At 37.8% G+C, this 27612-nt stretch overlaps 1 protein-coding gene across 1 annotated transcript in view; it reads right to left on the reverse strand.

The window, feature by feature from the left end:
* LOC140241720 (uncharacterized) overlaps positions 1-27612 on the reverse strand; it is a 105670-nt gene that overhangs the window by 14854 nt on the left and 63204 nt on the right. The window contains exons 8-14 of the mRNA XM_072321468.1: positions 13645-13916; positions 12322-12475; positions 11372-11417; positions 9494-9584; positions 3723-3773; positions 2686-2776; positions 1123-1227 (exon numbers count right to left, since the gene is read on the reverse strand). Coding sequence (XP_072177569.1) covers positions 1123-1227; positions 2686-2776; positions 3723-3773; positions 9494-9584; positions 11372-11417; positions 12322-12475; positions 13645-13916 — 810 coding nt within the window. The remainder of the gene's footprint in view (positions 1-1122; positions 1228-2685; positions 2777-3722; positions 3774-9493; positions 9585-11371; positions 11418-12321; positions 12476-13644; positions 13917-27612) is intronic.

Here is a 27612-nt window from a genome sequence, read left to right on the forward strand (position 1 = left end):
AAATATTGCCAGCAGCTACATTATTGTAGATGCATGACTTTTGCGCATAAAACAGTGACCTAAACTTGGAATTTATTCTCCAATTCAGTAGGGAACACCCCTTGATAGTAAATCAGCACATAAAATGCAAGCAACATGAGACAGGATTGGAATTGAAAGAAACCCTTCCACTGTACTGTGGCATTTGGCGATTAATTGATTGGTTTGGGCAGGTTTGTGCGTTTGAGCAGAATATGCGAAGTTGGCACGCCGTCGACTGAGTCAGGCGTGCGAACGTGGAACATAAAGAGTGAATAGTCGTGGCAGTGTTTGTTGCATATGGCAAGATCTCAAGGTGTCTTTTGGATATTCTGCACGTTCGTAAGCCCAAATTCCTGAGCACCATACAAGTATATATCACCAGTATCATTTGTATATACAATATATGTGACTGTGCATCACAAAACCAACCAAAAGTTGCATGCCCCGACTTTACATGAGGACTCAAAATAGGTGAAATTGGTCAACCTAGTCAGTCTTGACTTTGTCATATTTTGTGAAAGAGCAATTCTTCTACCACATACTGTAAAGTTAGCGATCATAAAGCAAATGGGAAAAGGCATTTTAAAAAGTTTTCCTAGAACACTTATTTTGTTGAATATTGTGATTAGGTTTGCCTTTTCCTTTTTAATAAAATCCTATACACACTCTTCACTTTCAACTCAGAAACTTTGGAAAGAACGATGACGCTATTTTGGAAGTTGGTATTAGCAACAGATAGAATGTGTTAACAGATCATGCTCAATTTTAGCTGAGTCTGATAATCCCTTCATTGTTGTTGCAATGGTGTTTTACATCTTTGTTTTACATTTGGGGTCCCATTCATTGCACATCTTGTATGACTTGGTATAATTCAATGCTTGAATAGACACTATCCTTTGAAGCAGCTTTGCTATTAAAGTACAAGCTTATCCAGTGTGTGCTTTTTCCAAATATTTAGATTAGGATTGTCCATTTCAATGAAGTTATACGCCATTTTACTGCTCATTCAGAATCTGCCCTCAACTAAAATTCCATATCTGGCAACTTTTTGTTGGTTTCCTGATGCAGGGCCACATGATATGGTCATGGTACATGTCTTACCCTTAGTCTGATGACCCTCACTGTTCTCAGTTCATGCACAGCCTCTGCACAGTCTTTATCTAGTTTTAAAACATGCTCAAATGCAACTTCTGCACTTGAGAAAAGCTGCATGAGGAGAAAAATAAACAAAGAATAGAGCCATAATAATACATGTAATAATAATACAATACAATTATTACATGCTTAATACAGATGTTTCTAAGCCATCACGTCAATATGTGAGAACACATCACAATCTTTCAAATGCTGTTGTGTTGGTGTTAGAATGCCGTTGGCTGGTAACATCTTCCGCTCCTTGCATCCTCTGAAAGCATGAGGCCATCAGTATCACTTTCTATCATCACCATTATCACTGGTCTCACATTAGCATAGAATATAACACGTATCAAGTTTCAAGCAACTGGAAAGATTTAAATAAGTACTCACATGAGTGAATATATATCACAACTCTCCTTCGAATGTGAAAATTGAGTACAAATAGCAATCTGAGTTAGGTATCAATGCTGTCAATAACATCCCTACAATATTACATGTGCCATGAAATTGTTGAAATGATGAAATACTATCATCTAACTTGAGCAACCAGACAATTGCACATGAGCAAGTGGGATGCCTAAGCTGCTTATGCAATTAGCATAACTGGATTAAGGACATGGCCCTTATATACATATTGGCGAAGCTCACTGATATTGACCATTGACTGAAGAATGATTTTTGCCCCTCTCTCTCCCCCAAGTCCATAATTTCACATTCATTTTTACTTATTACACAAAATAACATTAGTTACGTTCGGACAGTGATCCCTAACTTCGAGGATAGCTATCTTCGAGGATAGGCTCGTAGTTGATGGCTACCTTGAAGTTAACTCGAAGATAGCTATCCACGAGTTACCTCAGGGTTAGCACTCTTATCAATGAGCTGCGGGGGTTCCTACTCGTAGTTAAGCATCACGTGGACAGAACTTGTTGATAGGAACTTGCAGATAAGCGTGGTTACAGGGGCAGTGAGCTTATCCTCGAGGGTAACTACCTTCGAGGATAAGCTTCGTCGCGTGAACATGAGTTATGGTTAGGGGGCCAGAGCATATCCTGGAAGATAGCTATTCCCGAGGTTAGGGATCACCATCTGAACATACTAAATGTCATTGGACTTATGGTAGATTACAAAGACATGGTGAGAATGAATAATTGTATGAATATCATCTTAAAACACATTAGCATTATACAAATACCAAGACACCGTTGCCGAGGATATAGATGCATCTGTGACATCTTTGAAGGTTGAGGCATTGAAAATTTCTGCCTCCTACGCTGAAGAGAAAACAAAAGATAGGTATCATCATGTGCATGACATTTTCTTCCCTAGTACTGATTAATCCAGAAAGTAAACTGCAAAGAATACCATATTGTGTTCATTCACTCACTGGTCAATATCACATCTGAATTGGGACTACAAATATATCTGGTTGCCATGGAGATACAGTTTTGATACCCTGGAGAGGGAAACTGGGAACCAATCTGTTCTTTTATTTGTTATGTACTGTTGCCATATTTGAAAACTCACTTTTAAGCCACTCAAGGCACGACCTTTGCGATAGAAACCTTTTGCCCATGTTCTATCAAGGTTGATAGCTTCTTCTGCATCTTTCAGCGCCCTGGAAGGAGTGAACAAAGGGTAATGATACTCAAACAATGCAAACACTCTCTTGTCCTTACCATAAATTCATCATCACCACCACCACCTACATTATTACCATCGTCCAAGTATGCCAACCTTGTAAGCAGCATTGCAGCATTCTTAGGTTGAAAAGGCATTATTTTTGGCTGAAAATCACTATTTTTACTTTTCTTGCAAAACACATGCATAGTAATAATAACAATAAAAAAAACATTGGCATCTCTGCATCATCACATCATCATCATCATCATCGTCATCATCATCATCATCATCATCGTCATCATCATCATCATCATCGTCATCATCATCATCATCGTCATCATCATCATCATCATCACCATCATCATTGCCATCACCACCATAACCATCACTAGCATTGTCATCATCACTACCACTGCCACCAACCACTATCACCATAATCATCATCATCATCATCATCACCATTATCACATTCAAAGTGATTTAACACACTAGAGCACCCTGAAGCCTATTATATGTGCCGGTCCTGAATGTGCAATAAAATGGATGTCTCTTGAATAAATACAGAGATCAAAGGAATCAAAATCTGTATTTGTATTTACTTAATGTACACGTTATTCAATGACGTGCACATGACACCATAATGCCGGCAACCACACTACACTGATGCATGAAGCAAAATGGCACTGAAAATTTTGGTAGTCCAAGAAATTTGACTACTACCACATCAAGACAAAATGAAATTGATGATTTGCTTTCAAAGGCTCTACATTGTATTTCAAGAAAAAAAAAATAACTGAGAGTGTAATCCACAATACTAATATTCTTTATCAGGTGTTTCTCATGCTACTATCACATATCATATCAAATAAATTTACCTACAGTGTAAACACAGCTATTGCAAGCTAGCTTTTCATATTTTAGAGGAAACTGCCTTTACTTACTCTTCATACATTTGTAAATGGTCAAAACAAAATGACCGATTCCCGAAGAACCTGCAGAAAATGAAAAGAAATCGAAAAAAAAAACCAAAACAAGATAAACAATCATTAACAAAGAATTCAAAGTATCATGTCATAGAAAAAAATGCCCTCATGAGTGAGTTGTTCTGAATGAATACAGTTGATCAAGAGCAACAAACACAAGAAAGTTGAAACAAAAAAAAATTCAAACAAAACTACAGTGACTCCAAAAGTGTCCCTTAGTGTCCCAATACAGACATCTTGTCCCCACCTTTACCCCTATTCTAACTGGGCTATTTGAGACCCAAGTTTTTATTGGGGGTGGGGGTCAAATTGACCCCCCCTTCAGATCTCAACTGCCAATGGCGCGATCGCTGCAAAATTTTGCCTGAATTTTGTCGGATGTCAACTACAAGATTAGATGGTCATACAATAGACAAATAGTGATTTTCTATCTTAAGTAAATTAATTATGCAATTTCTCATGTATTTTGTCTTTTTCAACCTTTTGTTTCCTATTGTTTTGTTTTGTTTTTTGGCCGAAATTTGTTGCAGGAACTTTTCAAGCTTAACTACATTAGAATTGATTAATTCCAATGGTTAAAAGTTGAAATAATCTAATTTATATCAATTCAACAAAAAACAAACAGACAAACAAACACAATTTGCACTGGATCTGCACACAGTATCACAAATTTGAGCTGTTTTGGGGTTGACATGCATGTATGCAAAACATTCTGTAACTTCAAAATGGTGTACCTGGAGGTCGCAAATTTGGTCTCAAAATATGCTGGAGACTTCATGGAAAAAAGTCATGAAATGGCATGGCAAAAATCTTTGCGCGTTGCGGACTTAGTGGCACAAAATGTCGAAGGGGGGGGGGGGTTTCAATTTGACCACCCCCCCCCCCCCCAAGTTAAGATAGGGTTAAAACCCAGTAGCGAGGGGATTCATGGGTAGCCCGATTAATCCGCTGCCCACTGGGGTACAATGTGCACTAAAACTATCACAAAAAGCACCAGTCAGTGAATATGTGAATCGAAGTGTACACTCATGTGCAACAGTAGACTCCAGTATATAGGGCAAGTCCAAGCTATTTTGCACCAGTAACGCGTGGGACATCACAAGAAGATTTAGCCCTATATTGCACTGTTAAGATTGAAACTTCATATGTTGGGTTGCTTTTGATAGCTAGTAGGTATCTTCATTCAAAACAATAGAAATAATGAGAATCACGCGTTCAGTATTTAATTTATGCAAATTTATTCTCCAGTAACGCGTGGGACCATAAAAATTGTCCTTTTTTTCTTCTTTTACTTTTATCTCAATTATTGTGAAAATACTTGGTATACTATAAAATCATTACAAACGTCTTTTCCTACAACAATTACTGTACCTGAAACAAAACATTTCAGAAAAAATCATGAAACTGTTTTCTCTCAAGGTCAATTATAGAAAGATAGGTATAGTAACGCGTGGGACAAGTAACGCGTGGGACATTTTTGTCACTATGAATATTGTGATGTGAATTGCACATATGCTCAGAGAAACTTTAATATGGGGTACTAATTATCTAAATAGATGTATTTCTAATAAATTCTTGCAAATTCAAATGATTTAGACCCACCAAAACAATAGATATAATGAAAAATATGAAATGCCTGTGTTATCCTTTATTTTTTGACATTTGACTTTGAATGTGACCTTGAAAATAGCATGTAATGATCTTTTGTGAATTATTTATCCAAAGCGGAGTTTTTCACCAAATTTCAAGTCAGAATTCAGAAAATTACAAAAAATCCCTCAATAATATACACATTTCCCATAGAAGACTAAGATTTAGTACACTTCCATTGACTTGTACACAAATCGTCCCACGCGTTACTAAAATGTCCCACGCGTTACTAAATCTAATTGCAAATTGCAAGTATGAGATTTATCAGACTAACTTTTCATCTCTTGGATATGATTAGGTCCATTGTGAATTTGGTCTTTTGAAAGTTTCAGGTCAATTAAATCATTAACTTTTATGCAAATGAGAAATAATGACCTAAAAAAGTAACGCGTGGGACATGCTAATTTTGGCCCATCCCTCATTTGCATATTTAATCAGTTGAGAAACTGAAAATCACAGTCATGATAACTTGTTAGTCAGACTTAAGGTCACCATACTAATTTTCATAAAAACTTGTAAAAATCAAAAGATATATTTTAAAATGCAGAATTTTTGAATGTCCCACGCGTTACTCTAAATTTTAATTTATGCAGATTGATTAATTTATTGCTAGTTATGCGGAAGGATTTTTACTTTTTCTTTTTGAAATTCATGTATTTTAACTTCTTAGCTTTAAAATGATACCAAGTTTATGTAGATTGACCCATTTTGAATTTTCAGTCTTGTGTGATCAAATAGCTTGGACTTGCCCTATAATAGATTCTTCCACTGTGTGCATAACACTACACAAAGATCAGTGACAAAGCTGTACAAAATTTGTTATGGGGATTCCTGAAGATATCAGAGCCATGTCAACCTTCCCACCCCATTGAATCCCCACACTACTGAGTCTTTTGATAGTTGAAATACATTCAGGGAGCAAGGAACTACACTTTAGACCAGAAGCTGTGTACATAAAGAATCATTCTCCAATATATCATGAGCAAGGTCCAGTAAGACAGGCTTCTGTGGAAAATACATTTGAATACACCTGTTTCCCTTCTCAAGAAGGCGGATAACATTGAATAAACAGCAATTTGACGGAGACTGGCGAGTATGAATATTTGATGCAGTTGATGATTATCCTCACATTGAAAAAAAAAATAATACAAGTAATAATGTTGGAACTAATGCTTCTGTTAATGTCACCTCAATCCTGACACATGGCATAGTCATTATAACCCTCTTTCCATTATTACTGTGAAGCATTTTTATTCTGCTGTAACTGTAAATCTTTCTTTGCAAGGGTCCTCTTGCATGCAATCATGTGACTCATGGGTGAGAAAATTGATAACCAAAGTCATGTAAAAGAAAACTAGAAATGTCGCTTTGGCGACTGGTATGCCTCCGCCATAATGCATGATTTTCCCAATAGGTCTAGATAGTACATGTGGACAATGTGCGATTACATTTTCACAAAATTGGCAAAATATTGGAATGACAAGTTTGTCACAAATGTGTTGAATGTTCACCTTCCCTGACCTAGGTTTAATTGGATGAATAGGAGAGCATGTATCTAGGGATTTAAGGACTTTAACTTGACTTTGACCCATTCATACATTTAGGCATTGAGTAATTTTCAAGGTACAGGTGTGGAGAAAAAGTGCAATTTCTGAATTGAATAGTAAATTGTTACCATTTTCATCTGGCCCTTGACCCTAAAATTCATAAGATAATTACTTTCAGGTAGAACATGCATAATATGTACTAAGTTTCAAGGTAACTTCAGCCACTTCCGAGATATGGAGGAAAAAGTTAGTTCAACACTTTCACTTGATCTTTGACCTTTTGACCTTAGAGGCAAAAAGAGAAAAAAAAAAACTTTCTAGAGAATTTCTATTAGGTTACACACGCATACACCAAGTGTAAAAAAATACATGTAACCCTGCTGGCATTGCATAAATATGAGGGTAATAGTAAAATTTTGAAGTCTTGCACTTGACCTTTGACCCCTGACCTTTGACCCCATGAACCCTACATTCTCTAGATAATCACTTCCAGTCAGCATGTGTATATACTATGTTCCATGAAGATACCTTGAACAATTTTCCAAGGTACGGAGAAAAAAAAAGAAGTTTTAAACATTTTTACTTGACCTTTTGACCTTTGACCTTTGACCTCATGACCCAAACTTTCACCAGAGAATCTTAATTGGGTAATACATATATACACTAAGTTTCAAGAAAATATCTTCAGGCATTCAATAGATATGGTGGAAATAGTGAAATTTTATATATTTGACCCTGACCTTTTGACCTTTGACCTCATGACCCAAACTTTCACCAGAGAATCTTAATTGGGTAATACATGTATACACTAAGTTTCAAGAAAATCTCTTCAGGCATTCAATAGATATGGTGGAAATAGTGAAATTTTATGTATTTGACCCTGACCTTTTGACCTTTGACCTTTGACCTCATGACCCAAACTTTCACCAGAGAATTTTAATTGGGTAATACATGTATACACTAAGTTTCAAGAAAATATCTTCAGGCATTCAATAGATATGGTGGAAATAGTGAAATTTTATGTATTTGACCCTGACCTTTTGACCTTTGACCTTTGACCTCACGACCCAAACTTTCACCAGAGAATTTTAATTGGGTAATACATGTATACACTAAGTTTCAAGAAAATATCTTCAGGCATTCAATAGATATGGTGGAAATAGTGAAATTTTATGTATTTGACCTTGACCTTTTGACCTTTGACCTTGAGCATGTGCACCCAAAAGTTGATAGGCACAACTTCACCCCCTAATACACATACATGCCAAGTTTCATTAGGATACCTCAACAGGTTTCGATAGTTACCTTGTCCACAAAATTCATTACGGACGGACGGAAGGACGGACGGACGGACAACCCGAAAACATAATGCCTCCGGCACCACTTCGTGGCGGAGGCATAAAAAAAAAACCAAACACAATGCTCTACAAAAAAATACAAGTAGAAAATACAAGTCCTACTTGTATTCAAATACACACATACAGATACATACTGTACATAAACACGTTGATGTATGCTGCAACCAGCACACATACACAAGGTTCAGGGAATATCAAGGCCCCCTATCAATAATTTGCTAACAAACATTGAAATGCAGTTAAAACCACATAATCATACTTTCCCCACGGACCACATGAGCTAAAGCTAGTTCCGGGATTGGTCTCCTTTTCTTGCTCTCATGAAAGAAAAGAAAAAAAAAAAAAAAAGAGAGAGAGAGAGAAAAAAAAAAAGTTGGTTCCAAAGTCCACGACCGTGTGACTGGAAATTCCCCATTTGCACATTTCGTATCCTGGACTCACTAGCACAATTGCAGGGAATTCATGTGGCATGTTTAGTCAATACATCGCCACGATCACTCACTGTTGTATTACTTCAACCTATTTTATTACTATTAACAGTGTGACAAACACATTACAAGGGCAAGTCAATATAATCACTGCACAGATGTGAATCCACAACATAGCCATACACATGTAACTTTCACAGTACTATGAACATGTTCAGTCATGTCTCCTCATAGAACTCATGCAAATTTGGAAAACCTCTCTCATTTCAACCCTCCAAACATTTAAAGGTCCTGTTTACCTTTGGGAGCAGTGATTTAAAAAATGTTCAAGATATCACTTTTGATGCATATGTGTCAGTCAGGTGTATCACAAAACATCCAACCAAATAATTTTTTTTTTTTGCAATAAAGCCTAAAATATAAGGAGATATCACTATTTTTCTCATTAAACCATAATTGTAGATGTTTAGTCTGAAAACATCTTTATTATAACTTTTGTCCACATTTTGTATATTCAATAATACTTAATCAATTATACTGGTTCAAATTTCTACATTGGTTGTTTCTATCCCGAACTCACATTTTAGCACTATTTTGAAGGAATAATGCTGGGTTTTTGTTTCTTCTGCAAATGGTAAATTATGCCTTTAAGAATGATTCAACAGATTTCACACTCTTTAGAACAAGAACACAAATGTTCTGTGACTGAAAAGTCAATAGAAATTGGGGAAAAGAAATGTGCTTACCTGAAGTCCTTTGGGTTTAATTCTATTGCTTTTGAAAAAAATTTCACAGCAGCTTGGTAGTTTCCCTTGTTGGCCATTTCATTGCCTCTAACTGCAAGGCAGTGGAAAAGATAAGATCATGGTCAGGGTGGTCATATTTGACTGGACATTCATCTGCCAGGAGGTCAGCTAGTGCCATCCCCTTAACAAATCCATCATCAAATTATCTCCATAAGTGTAACACCAACTATTCAATAAAAACTGCATGCACAAATGCTAAAAATAATGCACTCTATTTCTTTTTGTTTTTTGTTTGTTTGTTTGAAAAGATTTTATTTTCTGCATTTCATATTTTCTTTCAGAATAACAAAAATAACAAAGGCAGGTTCAATTACACAGATACAATTCTGAAAATTATTGACATATTACATAGTAAGTCATATTTTGTATGTAAAGACAAATGAAACGTTAAATAACATACAAAATGTTTATATGGCCAATAATGACTTAATTCACAGTACAATATATAATATATACATATGATGCAGAGGGCCGCCGTTATAAGCCGTGCTTGAACAGACGGACAGCCAGAGTTAAATTACCATTTTTTATTGTAGTACTTGAACACTAATACAGATGGGCCATGTTAAAGTGCGTGTAAATCCAGTTTTATACAATTACTTGGTAAACAGGAGTGGTGCCTGTGAGTGCGTGTGCAGGTGATGAAGCGCGAAAGTGTTGATGGTCAGCACTTCTAAGAAAATGATTGGATATAATATTGTTATGATATGGGCGAAGGGTCAAGCAGCAAAGTAAAAGAAAAGGAAAAGGGGGTGGACCAAATATTGCCTTGTTGTTGAGTATAAGAGGTACATGTTTAATGATTACTGTACCGTATGATATTGTGCCAAGAAATATTTCTTTGTATTTGCCTTAAAGGAATAGAGAGATGTGCACTGTTTTATGTGGAGAGGGAGTGAATTCCAAATATCAGGCCCGTTATGCCGAATTGATTTTTGAGCTAATAGGAGTTTAGGGTTATTCGAATGGAAATCATTACGATGGCGCGTGGGGTAAGCATGGACGTCCCTGTTAAGGGAAAATGCGTTGTGGAAGAGTGGGAGTAGATTTTGCGTGTATTTGAACATAAATATTGCTGTTTGAAATTTGTGTATATCGTCAACTTTAAGAACTTTTAGTCTAAGGAATAATGGATCAGTATGTTCTAGATAAAAGGAAATAGACTGAAAAAGATAATCATCATGGTAACTGCACACACCCCTCTGATGATGTGCTTGGATAAAGGTGACCCTTTGACTGCACACGCACACACACATAAAAAAAAACTGTGTGTTATTTCCAACTGTATTCACAAACTCCACGTGTGGTTACAATGCGGAATTATGTGGATAATAGCATCACAGAAAGTGTGCAGATTCCTCAGGTCCTGCTCTACTTTTATTTCCTAATTATGGGAATATTATTCCCATAACTGAGTTTATGGAAGGGGTATGAAAATTGAGTTAAGTGATGTGACTTAACGGTGCACACACTACTTTGCACGGTGCACACAGAGAAAATCCACAGCACACCCTTCAAGTCTTATTTGAAGCAAACTGTTCCTGTGTTAGACTGCCTCACTTTTGTTTGTCATGAAATTTCTACCATGAGCTTGATCGACTAGTAGCTCCTGAATGTTGTAGCCATTGCTAAAACTGTTCTGAAATGTTTCCAAATTATATTGTTTTTAACTAATGAATAGATCATAAACCTTGCCACTGTTTTGTAAGCCATGAGCAACATTCTATTTTGAGGTAGGCCTTGACGGAAAAATGTAATGTTGCTCATTCTATTAAACCGTTTGGCTCATGTCACCATTTCTTCACCAAGTGTACTCACCTGCTAATTTTCTACTTTCAAGAATCTGAGGATCCATGTCTTCGATCTGATAAACAACAGAGGAGATTTCATCAAAAACAAACAAACAGAGCTTAAGCACTCAGTTCACTTTTCAGTTATTAATATTGAAGAGAAAATGGAATAATTGATTAATACGAAGCTACCACGCATGTACATTCAAAACTGTGATGACAATTAAAATTCTTGAAATCACACAACAAAAACTAGTTGAAGATGAAATGCAGTTCAAGAAATGCAAAGGACATGATTATGAAGGACCAGCATGACTGATATGTGTTCTTTTCTTTTTCACAATAGAATAGATGCTACTGATTAGATTTCAACATCGGCAATAGAGGACAGGGTGCTACATAACTTTATTTTACCACTTGCCCGGTTGGGCAAGCAGATTTTCAAATTTGCTGCAAAACACTTGCCCGAATATCAATTTCACTTGCCCGAAAAGAAAGTCTAAAATATAAGGGAATTACATAGAAAATTATGTGTAAGTCAACGGCTTAATAAAACACAATCATTTGAATAAACAGCACACATTGATTCGCATGCTTAAACACAATGGAGTAAGAAAATGGGTCTGATCAAGTGTTGCCGTTGCATTGCATTGCGGCTTCTTCATGTAAGTGTCAGAAAGTTGCTGAAATGAGATATAAAGTGGGTTACATCATGATCTAAACAGCCATTATCTTTGGGCTTCTGTATGGGTGACTTTGTGGGTTTGTTGGGAGGGGGAATAAGTGAAAAACATGTGGCTTCAAAACTTTTTGCTTGCCCAATTCGGGCAAGCATTTCTTCTCATTGTTCAAAAACACTTGCCCGAATTTGATTTTTCACTTGCCCCGGGCAATCGGGCAAGTGCTTATGTAGCACCCTGGAGGACAGTTTGACAGCTTCAGAAGTTTTGTTCTCTTCATGTTGTATTAAAGTCTTACCGATTCAGACTCGTCTTTTCTCCCCTTTTTCTTCTTTTCTTTCTTGGGCGGTGGAGTTGTCTGTTTTTTTACTTTACCACTGGCAGCACGGGCAAAAAAGGCACTGTTCATGTCTAGACCTTCTACCTCTTCATTGCTCTCCGATTCAGACATGCTGGAAGATGAAATGGGGGGGGGGGAGACGGTAAAACCAGTGAACATTCCATATTACTATTGGTTCAAGCTGCTCAAGTTTTCTCACACAATGTGTGGTACATCTCTGCAAATCGTGACTTTGCATGTGTTTGTTTACAACTGCTTATATTTTTGTAGTTCATTTTTGGTGTACGTATCATATACCCCAACTGGAGTCGCATCAAGTTGCAGCCTACTAATATTTTTTGTAACTGCAGTTCTTGCAGAGACCCTTGCTTCTCAGTAACACACAGCATGACATTAGTTCACACTTTGGCACCTAGGACAAGAATCCACTTGGTATGTCTTACTACCTGAAAGAATTAAGACTGATTACAGACCCGATCAGAGATACTCAAGACTATCAATACATCTTGGGAGTGTGATGCTCCTTTAAAAGTCATGGAGAATATAACTTCTTCAGTTCACGACAAATTAAAATCTGCCACAAGGTTTTGAATGGAATCACTGAAAACATGAAAGTAAGATACTACTCATTTCCATTAAATATGACATGCTGTTGTCTGTTCTTATATTTTGAATTATTTGCACACTTGTTTCTAGCAAATCAGACTGAAACAATATACATAGATATGTTTTCATATCATATCTTTGTAATACAATGCATTTTGACTTGGCAGAGACAAACACATGCAAATACTGTTGAAGTGGAAATTTTTGTGCATTTCTTGTAACATGAAACTAACATGAAAATAAAAGTCATCAAATATTTTGCCTGTTATAAGTAACACTATTCTATATCTTTGATTTAAAGGCAGGCAAATCATATGGGTAAAACTGAGATGTTATTTGCAGTTTCTTCACGTCAACTAGTCCCCTGGCGTGCATGATGAATTTAAATTCCTAATTTGGCCAGTCACCCTAATAAGCAATGATACTGCCAAAGCTCTAAACTGCCATAGTAGCAGTGAGCACTTTGAAGTGTTGGCTCATTCGTTTTGATTGTCAACAAAATTCAAAAGACAAAAGAAATACGTCATAGCTGGCTGAGTGTGAAATACCACTTGTGCAGAAAATGTCCACTTTTACAGTAATTTATTCACAGTTCCTCTTCTATAATCCTACCTCCACCATTCTTCCTAAAACATCTCGACTGAGGCATGCATGCCTTGTCCATCGTGTACTCACGCTTGATTCTGTATACTCGTGGCTTTCTTGTTTTTACTTGACTTCTTGGCATTTTCAGTGGCTTTCCCCCCTCCTGCTCCAATGTTTTCTCCGTTCCCTCCTTGATGGCTGTCATGGATCTCTTTCCGATGACTTGAATTTGTGTCCTCGTGAAGGATTGAATTTGAGTCTGCTATTGTCTGTTTGTCTGTGGATGTGGCATTATTGGTATTATGCCTGGAAGACGTATCGTTGTGTGAGTTCAGTTTGGAACTTCCTGAAGAACCGTTCGTCTGAAAAGGGATAGAACAGATTAAAAAGCTGTTCAGTCACAACACTGCTTTCAAATACAGCAATCATCACTAGATATCAAGAGCTTGCTATCACTGCCTCATGCACATAAAGATCCTGCTTCGGTAAAGTGGCCAACAACTACCTACACAAAAACAGCACATGCTCCATGCTTCATCCATGCATGAGGACTGCACTTTAAAGGAAGAAGAAAAATATAATCAAGTCATGGAGTTTCTGTTTGTTTGTTTGTTTGTTTGTGACTGTACTTTGTTTTGCTTGCAGTTACTTTTGTTTTTACTTCTATTTTAGCATGGCACAAAATACCTGTCAAGATGTCAGCTCAATATATAATGTATCACTTCTATCAAATGTACACAACTGCAGGTTTTTTAACAAGGAACCAAACCAAGCATTGCAGTCAACAATCTGTGCTCTGTTTCACACTCTGAAACATATCACAGCCTATTACTTACTGTGGCTACCATGGGAACACCAAACACACTTTGCTGGCGATTGTTTAGGGACGTTTTGTGCAAAATTCATAGGGAGGTAGTCATAGTGATGGGTGATCACTGATAGATATACACATGTAGGCAATTTAAAAGACAAGTTCACCCCATGAGTGGATTAAGTAAATGCAGCAATTAGTAGAACACATGATCAGAGAAGTTTGAGGAAAATTTGATATTTCCTTCAAAAGTTAGACTTCTTCAAAATTTCAGTGCCGTCATTGCTGGATAAGAAGACTACACTTTGCACACTAGTTTGTTATATCACTGCATGACATCGATACACTGTACTATGAAAATATACAGAGAATTCCACAAATTCCATCTTTGATAAAAGTAGGGCCTGCACATTCCCTGAACTTGTCCTGTCATGTTTTAGGGGTAATATTGTTCTCCCTGCTTTCCAAAGGAGATAAATCAAGTGCTCTCTCATTTTGCTAGAAGTAGGAAAATATGTTGAATTCTGTTCACATTTTCTTCATATCATTGCCTTGCAGTGATGTCACAAACTGGTACTCTTCTTTTCCAAGCCAAGTCATGGCAGCAATGAAAGTTTTTAAAAAAATCATAATTTGTGAATGGATTTTTCTCAAATTTTCACTGTTGAGTTCTACTAATATTGCTGCATGCAATCAACTCAAGCATATATTTGGGTGAACTTATCCTTTCATCGGTGTGATTACTATACCTTATGCAGCTTTCGTCATTGATAATTATGTTGATGCCATTTCCACAAAATAATATGCAGGTACATTGGTACACGTCCACTGTATCCGACTCAGCAGTCTCAAATTTAAGAGCTAGTTTGACACCTTTCAACTTCTTTAAAGGACTCAACTACTTATCCCTAACCCCCCCCCCCCTTCACTTCAAATGCAAAGATCAAGTTCTTATACCCCTTTCAGGTAATCGTGGATGCGGATAATAGGAGCACAAGTCGTAAAATTTCGATTACATGAACGGGAGAGGAGTAGAAAAGTGCGCATTATTTTTATGCTGCTATTATGCGCATAATTGCAGCATGAGGAGTAGATCGAGAATACATGAACGCGTTTTACGACTTATCCGCACTAACATTCCACAGTTCGGTCAAAGGTCACTCGATTTCCCGCACAACCGCTGATTGCTGAGCTTGAGCGCGCGAGAGGTGTGCATACACGTGAGGATATTCACCGGAAACATTACGTCATTATAGAGGCGTGCGCCGTAACCATGACAAATAACTCCGTCCTATGATCCTTCGCACCATTATATGAACGGGCGCTCGTAAAAGTAGTGCGCACTTCATGGGATATATGAACGCGATTTTGACTACTTCATCCGCATTATTTGGATGCGGATAATTGAACCGCGATTACCTGAAAGGGGTATTAAATTCTGTCGTGAGATATGAGCAAAAGGCATAAACTAAATGCATGAATGCACTTCTTCACTACTGAAAACTTGATTTCTAAATTTATAAAACATGTTTCCTTTTCACTTTATGATTCATATTAACAATATTCAAAACTCATAACTGTTTTTTGGAACATTTTGAAGGCATATCTCACAAAATATTTGAAAATTTGTTCAAAATATCTTTATTTCATACCATGGAGTGTCCATTTTAAGATAAAGTGTAAGCAAAAAAACAAAAAACAAAACCTGGTTCTTACCAAGGGAACTAAATGGAACATTGCAGAATACAAACATGGGAAGGGTAAAACTCGAAAGAAAATATTCCCACTGAATGAAGAAATTGTGCTCATAATGTAGCTATAGGGCAGACATGGTCATGCTGCGCTGAACATTCCATACACACACACACACACAAGAAAAAAAAAAAAACACCAAAAAACCTTTCCTTGTATAAAACATCCCAATTTGTCCATAGCGTACCCTGATACACAGAGTAGAGATAGAGTGAGTGAAACTGTCATATATGTGCAGCAGTGCCAGTGTTGTATATCATATGACACACTGCAACCAAGTCCAAAGTACCCACCTTTTTTGATATCTTCACATTCCCAGATATGTGCTTGTAAATGAGCATTACAGTCAAGGCAACAAGCATGACTGTTAGCAAAGGCACAGGAAATGCTCGCAATGACGAGAAGTTGTCCAAAGTTACAGAGTCCATGATTTTCAGCACAGCAAGAACCATGTGTCTGTCTGTGCTGAGCAATGCAGGCCGGGAGCCCACTCTTTCCTTGAGAGTTTCTACACGCTGTTGACATGTGTCATTCTATCCCACCGCACTTGGCTCGCTCGACTACTGCACTCTTTCAAAACTTGCAGACACTAGCATATTCCACACACGGGCACAGGGCAGTTTCCAAACATTTGACAAACATAACTTAGACTGCATCTCCCAAAGAACTAGAAGCACAAGTGGATCTTGTCCTCTGTAAGTTGACCCTGTCGTTCTTTACAAGCCTGAAGAGTGTTTCTGATGCAGTTGAGCGGTACGTTTTGCCAGTGCAGTGGTCAAGGGACGGCACAGTATTTTGCTGAAGAGTCTCATGGAACTTAGTGCTGCGGTGGTGTGTATCACAACAGGCACTGTTCTCACACTTTCGGGTCCATAGGTGCAGTAGGTCAAACAGAGCCCACAGTTACAGGGTACACTTGCCTGCATGCATGCAAGGTGCATGCACTAATACACAGACACACACACAGACACACACATGGAGCTGAGGTAAACGGTATTGTGGCATTGTAGTATGAGGGCAATAAACGCATCAGTGCTTTGCTGCCTTGCTAGAAATGAAGGACTCCATTATATTTATATAGGAAGTACTAAACACTGTCTCTGCTAGAAACTGTCCTTCACTGCATTCAGTACATCCACAGCTTCATGCTCTGATGCACAAATATACAATAGAAAAGTTGCCTGAACTCTGCTATCCATCCAATGACTTGGTTTCAATCTCATTCACGGAGAAAAGAAATTGTAATGGACTAGAGTACTGGTATAATTATATTCTAAAACATTCCAAAACAAAAGACAAAAACAAAACATTCCATAACATTTGAGAGGACGCTGCTCCACGGCGACTGTACGGTCTCCTTTTTCGTCTCACTTTCTGTTTTTATTTCTTCACCTTTGAGTCGACTTCTTCAATATTGTTTTGCGATTTTCGTCCATATGTGAACTTTGGAACTTATGGTTTGTGATGGCTCGTCTTTCGTCGGGTGTGTACGCGTACTTGATGTACTTCGTTTAGTGTTATGTTACTTGCCTTTCAGTTATGTATACATATATATTTATTTTCCTTTATATGTGGAATTTTGAAATGGAGACTGTTGAGAAGATTTTTATGTCTTAGTGCATGATAATAAATGACTTGAATCTTGAATTGAATCTTGAAAAAGAAATGAGACAAAACCAAGCTGATAAGAGGGAGATGAATGGGAAGTCGTTCTGTACTCAAGTGCCATACAGGGAAGAAACTTTCAAACTATGATTATTTGTTACTTTTTGATTTAAGGTTCAATTTCATCGAACTTTACTTATTAAATCCAAATTTTGTGGATGAGAGCATGCATCTAGGTATGAAATTCAATATCTCAAAATATAATGGCAGGTTTTCCATACAACAAAAGATATCCCATTCATGATTAATGCTGCTCATTATTGTGGTTACAAGAAGGCATGCTTTGCTCCTTTCTCATTACATTCTTTCTACAACAAAAATACTTCCCCTCTGGCTTTCCACAACAAATCCTCCCAGTGCGTGTGTTCTGTTTTCTATTTATAGGTCTATTTATTCTGCACTGCTTTGATTTGTTATACTACCCATTTACCATGAATTGGTAACAAGCTGAAAAATCTAGAGAGTGCATATGTCTGCACTGTATTTGAGTCATCTGGCATTTATTAATCTAGCTTTTTCTTGGGGTTGGCACATATTATTGTAATTAACACACACTCAAACAGATTCTGACCTTCTTACATGACACCAGCCCCCTACCCCCTCCTTTGGCACGACTCACAGTTACATGTTGATTCATTACAACAAAGAAAGAATGACCAATTATTTATTCAGAAATATTCTTACATAAGGGAGAAAGATTTGCGGTGACACCATGTGTATGTAGTCCTTAACCATATCGTTGTTTGGCAGAAGAGCCTAGAAAGAGGAGAAACAAAGAGGGAAGCGACATATGGGGGTTGTGAGGAGGGCAAAAAGTGAAGAGCGGGAGACAGTAGTGGGCTAGAAGTTGAAGTTGCACTAGTGGAGATGGTAGAGAAAGAAACAGAGAGTGTGGTAAGGAAGAATAGAGTGAGAATCAAGTAAGATGTTCGGACATCGTTAGAAGGGGAAAGATTTCTCCTCTTTCTAGGCTCTTCTGCCAAACAACGATCCGGTTAAGGACTACATACACATGGTGTCACCGCAAATCTTTCTCCCTCATTTACTTCACCATGCAAGCCTTCAAACAACACATATTCTTACATAGTGCCTATATCCTCATTTGCAATTCTGATTGCAGAGATAAGCTTAACATAAAGATATTCCCTTTCTTCCAGCATCCTCATTCACAAAAGCATTTCTCGCGAAATTTCACTTTCAAATGATGTTCTGCCACACATGCAGTGACAGTTTTTGTATGAACACTGTCATTTATTTAGAACATGCAGGCTGTCTATATAATTCTTGCTTTAATATGACGCATGAAATTAACTTATTTCCCACCAAATGCGTCAATAGAGATTTTGTATGGTGTGATGGACACCCATACTAATCTTTGGCACAAAACCATTCCTTAGATCTACCTGAAATGCTTTGGCCACGTTCCATTCAAACATCATACAATAATTCTACCCTTTGACCTTTCCAGCATCTTCATTTTGGACAGCTTATCAGTGAAGCTATAAACAGTCAGTGCCTTGCCAAGCCCTCCCCCTCCCCCTCCCTCATTCACATATAATACATACACACACCCACACATGATCCTAGTACAAGGCTTCATTGTTGCCATCACTGCACTAGTCCTTGTTTAAATTTTCGTATCAACTGCTTCTATTGGTTTTTTACTGAATTTAAACAAACATAAACCTACAAAAAATGTGAATGGCACTAACCACACAGCTGAAATATCACTTTCAAATTCACTCTAAAATTCTCTGAATTCTAAGGCAAACTTACTCCATTCTAAAAAAAGCAATAAGCTATGTTCAGTCGAGGGCACTAAAATTCTAAGGCAAACTTACTCCATTCTAAAAAAAGCAATAAGCTATGTTCAGTCGAGGGCACTTTTGGTCGGAGTAACTTCGGAGGAAGGGTCGGAGTAACTTCAGAGGAAAGGTCGGAGTAGTGCCCGTCTGAACAAGGTCGTGGTAACTTCCTCCGGTCCGAGGAACTTACCACGACCTCTTCCTCCGACCAAGATACTCCTGAGTTTTCTCAGGAGTATCTTGCTATCACGACTAGCCGGTCGGAGTAAATTGCCCGTGCGGACAAGCCCTCGGAGTATCTCTGAACTTACATACCTTCCGACCTAGGTAAAACTTCCGGGGTTAAATCACAATGTTGACATTTTGCAAGTACACAAGCGCATATAGTGCAATCTATTTGATAGCGATGAAGAAGCTAGCGCTCAGAAATTTCCATCAACAAGAATGGAGAAGACAAATGCCGCTGGTAAAAAACAATTGTATGGTCGACGTGCGTGGCGCTATTGTACCGCTTCCGGAAGTTACACCGACCCTCCACGGCGATTCCCACAAAAGCCGTGGTAAATTGGTCGGAGTTTCTTCCTATGACCGTCATGTGGACACAGGGTCGTGGTAAGGTAAGTACACATTTGAATTCTAATTGCTGTGCCATAAAATTTTACTCCGACTAGAAATACGTCTGAACATGGCTTAACATACAAATTGTATAGACCTACATTGTAGGGGTCTCGCGCTCACCCAAGTATCCCAAGTTCACCTTCCACACATTCTTGCAGATTCTTACCTTAGAACATTGCAAACTTGGGGGTGGAGTGCAGCTTTCAGCACTGGGGACATGGTCTCCATTTGCATATTATATTCCATCACACTTAAAGAACTACCTGCCAAGTACACTCAAGGAGGTTTAAGAGATGGAGTTCCAACTGGCTGTAATCATTCAAACAGTTGTCAGTTTTCTATTGATGTACAAAAGAATTCCACAGGTGCATTTGTGTCTTTGATGATCAATGTTCAATGCTGCCGTCTTGATTAGCAATCTGATGATTCATTTTGAGCATTGACATAATGTTGACTATATTTTGCTTGTTAATTCATTAAATGAAATGAAATATCACTTAATGATAAAGCATATAAAACATAAGTCAATCCCGTCCAGAAATATGTGCAAAAGTGTAAATCACAGCTGTATCATGTGAAAATGTTTAAAACTGTACCCTCCTAGAAAGCCGATTTTATCACTTTTCCACTTAATTCCAACAAACAAAACTGAAATGGAATAATCTTATCAGTATAATTCTTTATCAATAAATGTATCAGGTTAGCGGCCGGGCATGGCCAGTCGAGTAATTTTCATATTTCCGAACATCATTTTTTGTGCATTCCTGTGTCCTACCATTATAATATATCACCCATCTTTTGTAAGTAGGGATGGCGAAAAGTAATTACCATCACAAAGACATATCTTCCTCAGGAGAAAGTGGCTGGTGATTATGCAATTGGGGGGAATTGTCAATTGTATTCCTATGTGCACGGCAGATCAAGTTTGGCACATGCTTCACATATGTTCCAGTGGTGGCATCAAACATGGGTTCAAAGGAAATAAGACAGTTGTGACTCCATTCTCTTGAACTTCCGTGGAACACTATTCTTAGAAGTTTGACTAGATGCAGTTTAGGGGGGAAAGAAGATTTATTTTTTTTTTTTTAAAGATTCCTTAATTGGGGGGGGGGGGGGGACCCCCAGGGGTACCAAGGGAGGGGCATGGTGCCCATTTGAATAAATTGAGATCCTAACCCCCAGGGGTGCTACCTGCCAAGTTTGGTGTCAATCGGTGACAGGGATTTCAAGAAGATGAAAATGTAACTAGAAATGTCGCTATGGCGACTGATGCCTCCGCCATAATGCATGATTCTCCCAATAGGTGTATAGTAGAATGTCTTCACAATGTGTGATGACAGTTTCACATAACTGGCAAAATATTGAAATGACAGGTTTGTCAGAAATATCTTGAATTTTCACTTTCCTTGAACTGGGTTTATTATAATTGTCTAAGAGTGCAGGTACACGTATATCGGGGAATTGAGGATTTTTACTTGACTTCTGACGAACCCTTTTATAAGTTTATGCATTGAGTTATTTTCAAGGTATGAAGGAAGAGTGTAATTACAGTACAAAATAATTATTTTTTTTTTGCATTTAAACCTGGCCTTTGACCCTTAACCTTTGACCTTCTGGCTGGAAATTTCCCAGAGAATCTCCATCTGGTAATACATGTATACAGTCAACTCCGGATACCTCGACGTCGGATAAGCCAAGTATCACTTACCTCGGGGGCAAAATGAAAGTCCCGATTGTTCCTATGGAGTTTCCGTGTATTAAAATTCGCGTAGCTCGAAAAAAAATAACTTGAAGTTTGGTTACCTCGAAGGGAAATCTAATGTCCCGATCTTAATTAACTTATTGTTTTTCCCAGCATGTTGCTTGAATCGAAATTGCAAATATCACTCAGCATCTCCGATTAAGCGCGCGTGGACAGCGAAGACATGTCACAAATCTTTTCACACTCAATTGTAAATATTCTGAGACCAGAACAATCAGGCGCCCAAAGAAATACCTGGTACACGGCTGACAAGAAAAATCTCCAACACCTATCTACACACGTACACGGTATGCATATAGCACCCGTGCCAATGGAGTGCTTACGATAGCACTACGCTCTACTCCATCATCTTCTTTTCTTTAACCACTGTGTTCTGTTTTTTGATCATGATAGTCATACCGTGCGCGTAGATTTCTTAAAGGGAAGGTAAACCCAAAAAGCAATGCGGATTGAGTGAAAGCAGCAACATTAGTAGAACACATCAGTGAAAGTTTGAGGAAAATCGGACAATCAATGCAAAAGTTATGAATTTTTAAAATTTTGGTGTTGAAACCGCTGGATGAGGAGACTACTAGAGGATATGACGTATGAGTGGACAACAATACAAAGAAAATATAAAGGAAATTCAACAAAAATTCACTTTTCTAGAATTATGAAAGAGCAATGGACCAACCTCTTTCAGAAAGCAGGGGGAATAATTGCTACCCCTAACATATGTCAATATCAAGTTGATGGAATTTGTAATTTTCATGAAAAATGGATTTTTGTAGAATTTTCTTTATATTTTCTTGGTATTGTTGTCCACTCATACGTCATAACCTCTAGTAGTCTCCTCGTCCAGCGGTTCCAACACCAAAACTTTAAAAATTCATAACTTTTGCATCGATTGTCCGATTTTCTTCAAACTTTCACTGATGTGTTCTACTAATGTTGCTGCTTTCACTCAATCCACATTGTTCTTGGGGTTTATCTTCCCTTTAACCGTCGTGGCGCACCTGCTTAGGTGTTGACAGTAATATCTTTGGCATCAATCACGCTCCACTGTCCAAACATCAATCTCCTGCGTAGTGCCTTTTTTTTTACTTTTTTTTTTTTGCCTTTCATGAAGTTTGTTTCATTTATTCTTCCCCGAGAACGCAAGCACTGAAAACTTTTTTTTTTTTTCCAGCAATGCGATTAACAATGGTGTGGTATATGATCTGGAAGTACAGGCCGAGCATAATAAAGAATAGAATAGACAGGGCTCCACACTAACTTTTATCGGGCCACCAATATCATTGATTTTTATAGTTTGGTGGTCAAAAGTAAAATCTGGTGACACACAAAAAAAAAATCAAGAAAAACATTAGAAAAACTAAATCATCCAACATTTATTAGTACATATGTATGTTAGCACCTTACGGAGCCGAATATTACCATTAACAATTTTTAAATGTAAAAGCAAACAACCGACGTTCATTTTAGAATGTTACGGAGCTGAATGCTATCCTTATCCATTTACAAACGTGAAAGCACACATCCGCTATTTGTTTTAGTATCTAACTGAGCGGATTAATACCGTTAATCATTTCCAAATGTAAAAGCAACAATCTGTTATCTATTTCTGCATCGTACGGAGCAGAATATTACTGTATTCATTTCAAACATTCGACATTTATTTTATTATCGTACAGAGCCGAATGTTACTGCTGTCCACTTCCGAAAGTGAAATGAATCATTTAACAATTATTTTATCATCGTACGGAGCCGAATGTTGCTGTTTTTCATTTTTGAACGTCAAGGCAGGCATCAGACATTCATTTTACCATCAAACGTAGCTGAATGTTACTGTTATTCATTTCGAAATGTAATAGCAAATATCCAATATTTTTTAGCATCGTATGGGGCAGAATGTTACTGCTATTCACTTCCAAACATACCAAACGTAAAAGCAATCATTCAACATGTATTTTAGCATCTTCCGGAGCTGAATGTTATTGCCATTTATTTTCGAACGTAAAAGCAAACATCCGGCATTTATTTTACCATCGTACAGAGTTGAATATTATTGTTATTCATTTCAGAACATCAAAGCAAACATTCCACATTTATTTTAGCATCTTCCGGAGCTAAATGTTATTGCAATTTACTTTCGAACGTAAAAGCAAACATCCAGCATTCATTTTATCATCGTAAGGAGTTGAATATTATTGTTACTCATGTCCGAACGTAAAAGCAAACATCAAACATTAATTTTACCATTGAACGCAGCTGAACGTTACTGTTATTCATTTCGAAATTTAAAAGCAAACATCAGACAGTTATTCTAGCATCGTATGGAGCAGAATATTAATGCTATTCACTTCCGAACATAAAAGCGATCATCTGATATCTATCTTAGCATCTTCCGGAGCTGAATGTTATTGCTATTTCCTTTTGAAAGTATAAGGAAACATCCGACATTTATTTAACCATCGTGCGGAGTTGAATACTATTGTTTTTCATTTCCGAATGTCCAAGCAAATATTCGACATTTATTTCAGCGTCTTCCGGAGATGAATGTTATCCTTCTTTCCGAACGCAAAATCAAATATCGGACATTAGTTTTAGCACCATACGGAGCTGAGTCTTATCGTTATTCATTTTCAAAAGTATGAGCAAACATCCGACACGTATTTTAGTATCATACCAAGTCGAATATTAATTACCTTTATTCATTTCCACAATTAAAAAAAAACATCTGACATTTATTTTAGCATCTTACGGAACCGATTGTTACCGCTGTTCATTTTCAAAAGTAAAGGCAAACATCCGACTTTTTTTTTTTGGTGGCGCGATCGGGCCACCAAAATCTTTATAATGCACTTCTGAAATTTTGATTTCAATTTTCATTCAATTCATTCATATAAAAGTCGATTCAATTGCAACTGAGAAGCATGCAAACAATCAGTAGGCACTATAACAGATACCATGTTGAACATCGATAAACGTCGGATAAGTCGAAGAAAATTCGACGTACGCGTACGTCGAACCATTTTCTTCAGTCCCGACGAATTCGAGGTATCCGAAGTTGACTGTATATTAAGTTTTAAAACTAATAATGCAAGCATTGCATATACTAGTATATGTGGGAAATAGTAAAATTCTGAGTTGACCTTGACCTTTGACCCCCTGACTATTGACCCATGACCCCTAAATTCCCTAGATAATCCCTGCCAGTCAGTACATGCATATGTACCAAGTTCCATGAAGATATATTGAACCATTAGCGAGAAAAGTGATTATAACATTTTCACCTAACCTTTGACCTTTTGACCTTTGAACTTATGGCATGAAACTCTCTGGAGAATCTTTACGCAGGAGTACATGTTTACTCTAAGTTTCAAGAAAATAAATTGGGGCATTGCATAGATATAGGGGTAATAACATTTTTAGCATTTGACCTTGACCTTTTGACCTTTGACCTCATACCAATGTCACTAAAATCTACTCAACTAATTGCCCCATCATACATCATCCTTGGACCAAGTTTGGTGAAAGCTGCTTCATCCAGTTTTGAGTTATCACGTAAACAGATAAATTTTAGGATTTGACCTTGATCTTTGACCTTTGACCTCTGTCCGATTTCACTAAAAAACTAATCAAGTAATTGTCCCATCATACATCATCCTCGGACAAAGTTTGGTGAAATGTGCTCGTTCCAGTCTTGAGTTATCGCATAAATGGATACAATTTCATGATTTCACCTCGACCTTTGGCCGATTTCACCCCAAATCTAATCAAGTAATTGCCCCATCATACTTTATACATGGACCAAGTTTGGTAAAATTCCAGTCAATATTACTCAAGTCATCGCATAAATGAATGCGGACGGACGTACGGACAACCTGAAAACATAATGCCTCCGGCACCACTTCGTGGCGGAGGCATAAAAAGTTTACGCACGACGGACAACACACAAAGCAAGACGCACAACAGATGAAGAGATCGCAATGTAGCTCACTTGAGCCTAAAAGGACGTACCTTCAGTAATGAATAAAATTAAGTCAATGTAACATCACAACATAGACAAGCTGCTCTGTGTTCTCATCCATTATAACATTGCTACCTAGGGCAACTTGACAACAGTAGAGTCAACTGAGATCCATTAGCTTTCTGGAAAAAAAACACAAATTATTTTACTTGAAGCAAATTAGCCTTTAGGCCTATGCACATCTTTATGAAGTTCATTGATCATTACCACTGAACTTAAGTTAACCCTAACCCTCTTCGTACAGAGGACATAATTCTAGAATCATCCCACTAATCATACCACAAAACAATACCAATTGATTTTTTCAGTCATAGTTCAGGTTGAAAATGGCATTTTTAATATAACTTTGGTAACCTTTGACTTTTTTTTCTTCCATTTGTAATCTCTGCCATTTCATGTTATGTATATTATATATCCCTTACCAAAAGAAACCAATTATTACCATCGAACATTTAGCTGAAGTACTGTAATGGCTGGATAATGACATTGCTAGTTAAAGTACAATAACCTTCAATCTTGACCACTGACCCTAAATCACTGTCATTCTCGTTAATAACTGGCTATGTATCCATCCTTCCTACCTGTCACTATTATTTACCAGACAATCATAGTTGAAGTTGTGGCTGGAAAGTGACATTTCTTGCCAAGTTTAGAAACTTTGACATTTGCACAATTCTTCGATTTTGCCCACAACCTAGTCAGGGCATCCATACCTGATGTAAAATGTAGCATGACCTGGGCCATGAACAAACATTCAATTTCACCATGACATTCTAATGAAGCCCTTCGTGGATTCGTGCAATGGAAAGGCAGATGTATCTTACAATCTTAGTAGTGAATTGTGTATAGACCGATTCTGTGACGCGCTATGTGTATTTTTGGCATGGGCAGCACCATTACTGCGGTGTCTCAGCCGACCCCCCCTCCTCTCTCCCCACCCCTCTCACGCGCACGGAATGAAAAACTGATGCATGGTTGTTTTAGCCAATGGGCGTCTCGTACTGAGTGCGCGAATGCTTGCTTAGTGCGCGAACCTTTGTTACAAGTGCGTGATAAACATGTTGCCCGTGGGGTGGGGGAGAGGAGGGGGGGTCGGCTGGGACACCGCAAAATGAGCTTATTGCTGCGCCCAGTGCCACAAATTGTCTGCTGCCCTCAACGAACCTGAATCGGTCTATAGCTTTATCACACACAGCTGAAAAATCTTGACTGGAGTTGAACATTACCGCTGAAAGTAATACAGTACTTTGAAGTCAAAAGGCCCTGAGCTTTCGATCCTAGCAGAATCTTTGTCAGAGGCAAAATGACAAGCAGTCAGGGAAAGCAATCACATATAAGGACTACACACAAGAAGAACAGTCATGGGAGGGCTTGGGACACAGAACAAAGAAAACAAAAGAGGAAGGGTTAGAAGTCATGGGCAAAGGGGCCCAACAGGTAAGGGAAGGGTATTAAAGCAGGAGAGTGGACAGACAAAAGGCAGCGGAGAGTCAGTGATGATACCGAGGACCATGGGGGCAACCTGTGAAGAATAAGGATGAATAGGGAGGCAACATCAATCAAGATAAGGAACAACAGAGGGATAAAAAAAAAAGAAAAAGAGTGAAATAGCAACAGCATGAGTTGGGGGGGG

The sequence above is a fragment of the Diadema setosum genome, chromosome 18 (genome assembly GCF_964275005.1).
Source record: "Diadema setosum chromosome 18, eeDiaSeto1, whole genome shotgun sequence".
NCBI classification, from domain to species: Eukaryota; Metazoa; Echinodermata; class Echinoidea; order Diadematoida; family Diadematidae; genus Diadema; species Diadema setosum.